This window comes from Urocitellus parryii, chromosome 4, assembly GCF_045843805.1.
Source record: "Urocitellus parryii isolate mUroPar1 chromosome 4, mUroPar1.hap1, whole genome shotgun sequence".
NCBI classification, from domain to species: Eukaryota; Metazoa; Chordata; class Mammalia; order Rodentia; family Sciuridae; genus Urocitellus; species Urocitellus parryii.
In genome coordinates, this window is record NC_135534.1 from 58931148 (window position 1) to 58939521 (window position 8374).

Consider the following 8374-nt stretch of genomic DNA (forward strand, 5'->3'; position numbering starts at 1 on the left):
AACTTTAGGAGTCTGTTGGAGGAACTCAGGTACTAAGCTGACGTGATGAAGATTTAGGCCTACTTTTACTTCTATTAGGTACAAGTTCTCTCTTCTGGTGCCTAAATCTTTGATCTATTTTGACTTGTTTTTTGTGCAGGATGAGAGATAGGGTTTCAATTTCATTCTACTACATATGTATTTTCAGTTTTCCAAGCACCATTTGTTGAAGAGGCCATCTATTCTCCAATATATGTTTTTGACACCATTGTATAGTATGAGATAACTGTATTTATGTGGGTTAGTCTCTGTGTCCTCTATTCTGTATCATTGGTCTATATGTCTATTTTGGTGCTAATACCATGCTGTTTTTGTTACTATTGCTCTGTAGTATCGTTTAAGGTTTCATATTATGATGCCACCTATAAAATTCATTTCAAACGACAGGCTAACAAATATACATTAAATAACCTGAGAAGAAGTGATATCCATATAGGAATGAAACCATTCATCAGAAAGAAAACAGAAGAAAGATAACAAAATGGTTGTATCACTCTAGTTTTTAAAAAATAAGCATCAAACTTAGAAACTCAAGGATATTCTCAAACTCCATGATTCAGCCTCATATTTTCCATGTAGTCATTTGTGCAGTAAATGTCCCAAACATATGATTAAGTTTCAAGTCAGCATGGGAAATTAAAAAAGCAATCTCTGTTGATAACACACACAATGACATCTAGAACAAACAGAGAATATTTTAGAATAAGTAAAGCAAGGGATGGGAAGGTTTTGGAGAGATTTGCTTTATCATTGTTTTGATCACATGGCTAACATTTCCTAAGGTCAGGACATGCTCAAAACTAATTGAGTGTCTGTATTTCACACAGCCATGGCCACAACAGAGCAGACCCCTGAAGAGCCTCTCCTCAGAGTCCAAAAGAGGGAAGATCTTCAAGAGATGCTGAGAAAAGTAGGACTGGATGTTGAGTACTGGTTGTCCAAATTTCAGGAAGACCTGGGTGTGACCTGTGCCCAAGCTTTACAACACTTAACAGAAAAAGACCTCCAGAAGCTAAAATCCCAGGTACATCATCCATGGGAAAAAAAGGCCCTGAAGAAGCTGCTTGACCTGTCCCACTCAAATAGTCTTGCAGAGTTACAGGAGTCACCAGTGGAGAGGAAAAAGGAGAAGCAGAGAGAACAAGCAGTGAAAGAGCTGAGGAACATGCTGTCAGAAGGGAGACAGAGACAGGAAGAGGCAGTGGCAAGAAAAGAAGCAGAGCTGAGGCAAGCCATGGAGATCCCTGAAGAGAACAGGCCAGTGCCTGAAAAGTCCCTAAGTGAAGTCATGGAAATCATGCAGACACAACTGAGTCCCAAGGAGCAGACACTGTCTCACAGACAAAATCTTTCAGATAGAGACTTGGTGAGATGGACATCTGGAGGGCTGGCCCTGCAAGGGATTTACAAATCATGCCACCAAATGGACCTGATACAGAAGAGAGAGGAGCTACTCAGTGTGCCCAATGAATTCAAGATCTATGGCCCTGAACAGGGCACACGGATGGAATCAGAAGAATTTACATCTTCTCAAGCAGAATTCACATTTACCCAGGCTATAGAGAAACTGGGCTTCAGTTTAACTGCCTCAGCCAAGGTTGGAGGTTGGGGATTTTGTTTAGAACCTGAACTGAATAAAAACAAACATTCAGAATCCAAGGAAACTCAACGAGCAAATTCTGAGCGCTCTTATTTCTGCTCAACCAAGTTCAGCTACATACCTATGGCATCCTGCCACTTCCCCATTGATCAGCTCCAGTTGTCCAAGGCTGCTCTTCAGGAATTAAAATGCCTCGAAAACATCCTAGATCTAATTACACACCCACAGGGATTCCAGTTGCTGAAACACTGGACTGAAAATTTTTTCCACAGGTTTGGCTCTCATGCTAACCAAGGCCCTGTGCACCTGGGAGGAATATATTGGTGGAAGGCCATTTCAAATGGTTTCCAAAGTAGCCAGTTGACTGAGATGAAGCAGCAGGCAATACAGGCCCTGGATATTTACATAAGTGGCAGCTACAGTGGCATTGGTGTGAATGTTGCTGCAGGTACGAATTGGTCAGACTCACAATCAAAAGCAGATTCTAAGAAAAAAACTTTCAGAAACCTCGAAACCAAATTCCAATTATCTATGTCTAAGACAGGTGGCCCACAAGAAGCAGATGACCTTGCCCAGTGGAAAGCTGGCCTTGTTGCCAACAATCAAACCTGGCGTGTCATTGATCGTGGACTTCAATTGGTGCCCATTTGGGACATCATCCTCTCCAGCCACAGAAGAGATTTTAAGGATCCTCTTAAAGTGGCTAACTGCCTGAAAGACAACTACACTGCTCTGACTGGCCTCACTGAACAGATCCAGGAAGGAGAGGAGTTACTGAGTACTATTCAGGAGGCCAGAGATTTTCTAGATAAAGTGAGGTCCTGGGAGGTGTCTGATCCTGAAGAGCAACTTCAAAAACTGATAGAATTCATGCAAACACTGAGTCAAAAACTAAAAAGTCATGAAATTTGGATTAACATATGCCTCGTAGATAGGGATCTGCAGACATTTCTATTCAATACTGTCAACTTTTGCAAACTTTCTTCCACTCATAAAGCCAAATGTATTAAATCTAAATTGAGTATCCTTCTAGATCCTCACATCTACAAAGTGGAAAACTTTCTTCAGGCTTACTCCATCATGAGGTGGATCAACCAGTCAGAGTCGGAGCAAGAGCAATACAAAATCTCCCAATTTTCTGATTTCATTAAAATCATAAACAAAATTCTGAATGAATTCTTGGACATAAAGGACAAATCTAAGTCCCCAGAAGCAGTAAAAGAAGCTCAAGAAAAGGCGAATTATGAGGTCAGCTTAGTATTCTACAGCTTTTTCAATCATCTTAATGCAACAAAGCAGAAAGACACACAGCACTTGCTACTTTCCATTGCAGCTGGGGCAGGATATCAGAGAGTAAACCAAACTTTTCAGCATCTTCTGGGGCATGAGGAGTTAAACTTGCTACTGGATGAAATGCAAACTGCCTACAATGAATATCAGAAGCTGAAGAGTATTTCCATTCAGAGGGCCCATGCATTTCTGGTGCTCACAGTTTTGACAACAACAACTGGAGTCACAACTATTTCCCCAGAAGAGAAGACACAATGCATGGAATTTATGAGAAAACATATGGGACAATTATTGCATAAAGGAGTTGAATATCACCTCAAGCAATATGAGAAAGATTTTAATTGGGAACACCTAGAAAGACAGTTGAGGTTACAGATTGATAGGGAAAATGAAGTCCCCATCTCTTCTTTGCAAAAGGACAAGGCAAGAAAACTATTGCAAACTCTTTCCCATGGAGGTAAACACTTCCTTGAATCACATGATAATGAAAATAACAGATGGGAGGTTATGCAAAATGGAGCCTTAAGAGACTTAATCCAGCATCTGGGACTAGATCATTACTATCCAAAAAAGATGAGTACTGCTAACTTCCATCAGATCTACAAGACTTCTGTGTGCAATACTCAGCCCAAATCTGAACAGGAACTTCCCTTCTATTTCCTTCAGAAGCTACTGATGCTGGATTATGGACTGAGATACCTAGTCTTCAAAGGTGATGGAAACATAGAACATCAGGTTTCCCCGAGTGCCTCCAACCAGGAAAATGAGGATTTTGATCCATATGAAGACTTTCTTGAAGATAGTGAGAATCTTACTAAGCTTGTGACCACTGAGTCCAAGACCCACATTCACCCCATGGATATCCAGATGGCAATTTTCCACTGTGCAGATGATTTTGCCAGACAATACATTTTGACCAAACTTTCCATCTGTCAGTTTGCCCTGCCCCTCCTGGTTCCAAATCCCTGCACTTCTCAAATTGAATTCTCTCTCTGGTCTCTCAGAAAAGTTAGGAGAAGTTGGCAGCAAGCAAGGAAATCACCACAAGGGAAGAACAGTCACAAGAGTCAGCAGATGTGTCGTGTCTCCACTCCCATTGTGTCCTTCATTAGGGTTGGCAATGGCCTGTCTGCTTCCAAATCTCAGATCATGAACTGTCTTCTCAGTAAACATAAACATGATGTGTTTTTCCACCGACACTGCAGAGAAAGCAGCAAGAACTGCCTCTTGATGCGGGGTGTGGTGGAAATCTGCTGGTTCTGCCCTGGAGGGGAAGTGGAGGACAGGTTTGACAACTGTGTGACCTTCATGAACCTTCATGGAGATGCAAAGGAACATAAAAGGCAGCTCACCTTCCTGCAGGAGGTCTCTTCTCTCATTGTGGTCCTCATGTCAGCTTCTGATGACAACAAACAAAACCAAAAAATTGTCCGTGACCTATGTCAGTCATCAAGATCATTGATCTGTTTGCTAGATGACAAAGAAAAATCCAAACCCAGTAGTTCTGGTAGAAGAGTGAAAATTGGCCTGAGGAATAGAAATGAGGCAGAATTGACAGAGGAGCTCACAACTACCATCAGACGTTTGCTGGAGCTCTCTGACACAGCTCTCAGCCTAGAGGACTGTTCTCAAATTGCTCGCCAGCAAGGGTTTCTTATTGATGAAGACCAGAGAGATTGTAAGGAAGGCAAAGAAAAGGCACAGAGCATAATAACTCTTTTAGGAGAAACAGAGTTGGCTGAGGTGAAGGAAACCTTCCTACCGCTTCAGGGACAACTGTGGCAATTTTGGTGTAGGAAGGACAAAGAACTTTATCATCTGAGAGAGAAGGGAAATCAAAGCATTGAACAACACAAGAGTGAGCTTGAGTCAGATAAACAAAGAATTCGGCAACAACAGGTGCAAAGAGCTTTTCCTCTCAATGATGTAATGTTCTCTGTGCTTCAAATTCTCTACCGCTATTCAGAAACTCACACCACACTCTACTTCTTGCAATGGATGAGTGAGTTTTTAGATAGGTTGACTGAAGAGCATTTGGAGAACCTACATGAAAAACTAACTCATTTGTGGTCAATTGTGAAAACAGAAAAGCAAAGCTCCCAAACCATGAACTCTTTGGAACTCTGCCAAAAGAAGATTAGTGACTATACCTTAGGAATTGAGCAATTTCTCAGAGAGGTTGGCCAGATCTATGAAGCTCTGGAAGAAACTTCGTCCACAAATGATATAGTTTTTCTCTTCCTCCCCCAAATTGTTGCAGACCTGATGATAGCTGGGGTCCCCATAGAGCTGATAGATGGAGATGCTTCCTATGTGCCCCTAAAGTGGGTGGCAGCTATTTTTGACAAGCTCTCTGAGAAACTTGGAGACAAACGGCTCTTTGTCCTCTCTGTCCTTGGCCTACAGAGCTCTGGGAAGTCCACCCTACTGAATGCTCTTTTTGGGCTGCAGTTCAGTGTAAGTGCAGGCAGGTGTACCAAGGGGGCCTACATGCAGCTCCTAAAGGTAGAAGAGACATCCACAGAGGAACTTGGCTTTGACTTTGTGCTGGTTGTAGACACAGAAGGACTTCGGGCCCCAGAACTAAGCCACAAATCCCAGAACTGGGACAACGAGTTAGCCACCTTTGTCATTGGGCTTGCAAACTTGACTCTGATCAATATATTTGGGGAGAATCCATCAGAAATACAAGAAATCCTACAGATAGTAATCCCAGCCTTTCTGAGGATGAAACAAGTGAAAATTTCCCCCAGGTTCATATTCGTCCATCAGAATGTAGAAGTTACAGCTAAAGACCAAACTACAGAAGGACTAAGGCGGTTAGAGCAGAGGCTAGATGAAATGGCCGCACTGGCTGCTAAACAAGAGTGCTCAGATGTCACTCACTTCAGTGATGTCATCAAGTTTGATGTCAATACTCACGTGTACTACTTTGCTCACCTTTGGGATGGCAATCCCCCCATGGCCCCTCCCAATCCTCGTTATAGCCATAATGTCCAGGAACTGAAAAGTACAATTCTTTTAACTGCCAAGCAGGAATCCGGGGGAAGCATCATGAAGATATCAGATGTAAAATTCAGAGTTCAAGATTTGTGGAGAGCCCTGGTAAGTGAGAACTTCATTTCCAGTTTCAGAAACACCCAAAAGGTCATGTCCATGAGCAAACTGGAAACCATGTATAACCACTGGACCTGGGACCTCAGGAGTCATATGTTGGACTTGCAGCACCAGCTTCACAACCAGATTAGGAATAGAAAAATTCTGACACTCACATCAAGCATAATTGAATGTCCACTTACAGAGAAATATGAAACCATCAAGCAACTACTTGAAAAATATTTTACTGAAGACCCAGAGAGAGAGATACTTGTCCAAAGGAAAGCCTATTTTCAAAATAAGCTACTAATCCTTAAAGATTCACTTATTTCAGGCACCAAGAGAAAAGCCCATGAACTTATTCGTCTCAAAAAAAATCAAGAACAACTAGAACAGAAGAAGACTGTATATGTAAATAAATTATTGAAGAAGAGCCAAAACTTGGCTTTAAGAGTAAAAGGTAAGAAGTTGAGTGATGAAGAGTTATATGAGAAATTCAGTCAACTTTGGGGAAAATGGGTTTGTGAAGTGTCCTCAGATCTCCCTCAAGCCACAGAGCCTAAAATTGATGTGGATGCTGAACACATCCTTTTGGAACATTTCAGAAAAGAGAAAAACATAGTAGAAAAACTAAAAAGAAATATTGGAAAGAATTTTCAGCTAGATTTTGGAAAACATGTCAAGATGTGTAAGGACTATTTCATTGTCCCAAAGAGTTTAGAGGCCTGTGATAAAGTGTCCATTGATATGACTACTGATCGTATTTTTTCAAGATTTAATGAATATATTGAAAGTATTATGAATCAACTACGTGATTATGATCAAAGTGACTTCCATCAAATCCTGAGAATAATAGAAGAGGAAGGAAAATCTGAACACACCAAGAATAGATATATATTTACGAGTGAATACAACATTGAATTATCTTCATATTTATTTCAAAAAGCAACAAAGCATTTTAAGGAAAGGCATAGGGCATTTAGAAGAGCAAATGATCCTGTAAAATATCTAGAACAAAAGAAAGACGATTTTTTCATGAGTTTCAAGATTTCCTGCCAAGGTGCATCCTCCATTACATCTTTTGTTGATTTTCTGTGGCAAAAGCTCACTCCTGCTGTCTCTGCTACCATCCAGGGGAAAATGGTCCCTAGAATAGCTGGGGAGATAAGAGCCTCCTGCCCTGCATTCAATGGAAACAGGTCTAACCTGGAGAAACACATTCTCATCTCTCTAGCAGAAGAAGAAAATTTTGAAAATTATTGGCAATACATTTACAATCCAAAATCATTTTTTAGGAGTTACATTGAGAACTATACCAAAAAGTACTGTTCAGACAACAGAGATAAAATAATAAAAACTTTATTCAAAACAAGTCTTGATGACATCAAGAATACCATCCTCTCTGCCATTCATGAATCCACAGCAGTAGCCAAAGACAGAAGCAGCACTGCATCTGGGTGGCTAGATTTGTTCTGTGGTTACTTGGGGAACAACTTGATTTTCCCACGAAGAGACCTGGTAAACATTGAGCACCAAGAGATAAAAGATATGGATTTTCTCAAAGAAGCCATGAGTGCAGGTTTGGATCCTGCAATGAAGAAGGTGGAACAGAACTTGTCAAGTATGCCTATAGAAGAAATGGTTCCTGAAATTGAGAAAATCCTCTCTGAACATCTCTGTGGATGTTGGAAACAGTGTCCCTTCTGTAATGCAATTTGTACAAACACAATTCCTGAACATGATGGAGACCACAGTGTTCCATTTCATTGTCCACAGGCTGTCTGTGGAGGCAAGTGGTATAGAACAGACCACTTTGTCATTGATTTTTGTACTAGTTTAGTAGCAAGTGATTATTTGCTTGTTTTGAGAGATGATAGGAAAATCCCATTTAAGAACTATCGGGAGGCAGGAGGGGATTATGCCACATGGAGCATCACCCCAGATTCATCCACCCAGCCATACTGGAAATGGTTTATCTCTCACTTCAGAACAAACTTGGAAGAAAAATATCAGCTAAAATTTATAGATAAAGGTCAAATCCCCTATGAATGGGGCAAAATCACTAAGCAGGAAGTGCTTAATGACTTGAAAAATAATCTTCAATGACCACATAAATACCTTAGCATCTGTACCAAGTCACAGTACCAAGCAACCTCAAAATATATCCTCCTTACAAGTAGAGCTTTACATATTCCACTTTGGAAAGGAAATGTTTAAAAAGCGTTTAAATATCAATTCAAGAATTTAAGAGTTCCTGGAAAAGTACTTGATATCTCTCTGCCTCAATTCCATTTGGATTAGAAAGAAATTACTAAAATAGGAGCATATGACAAAATCCAAATATCTAGT

At 40.7% G+C, this 8374-nt stretch overlaps 1 protein-coding gene across 1 annotated transcript; it reads left to right on the forward strand.

The window, feature by feature from the left end:
* Nucleotides 1-868: 868 nt before the first annotated feature.
* Nucleotides 869-8131, forward strand: LOC144254270 (interferon-induced very large GTPase 1-like). Its single transcript, XM_077797280.1, has one exon. The coding sequence runs from the start codon at nucleotides 869-871 to the stop codon at nucleotides 8129-8131; it is 7263 nt and encodes a 2420-aa protein (XP_077653406.1).
* The last annotated feature ends 243 nt before the right edge of the window (nucleotides 8132-8374 follow it).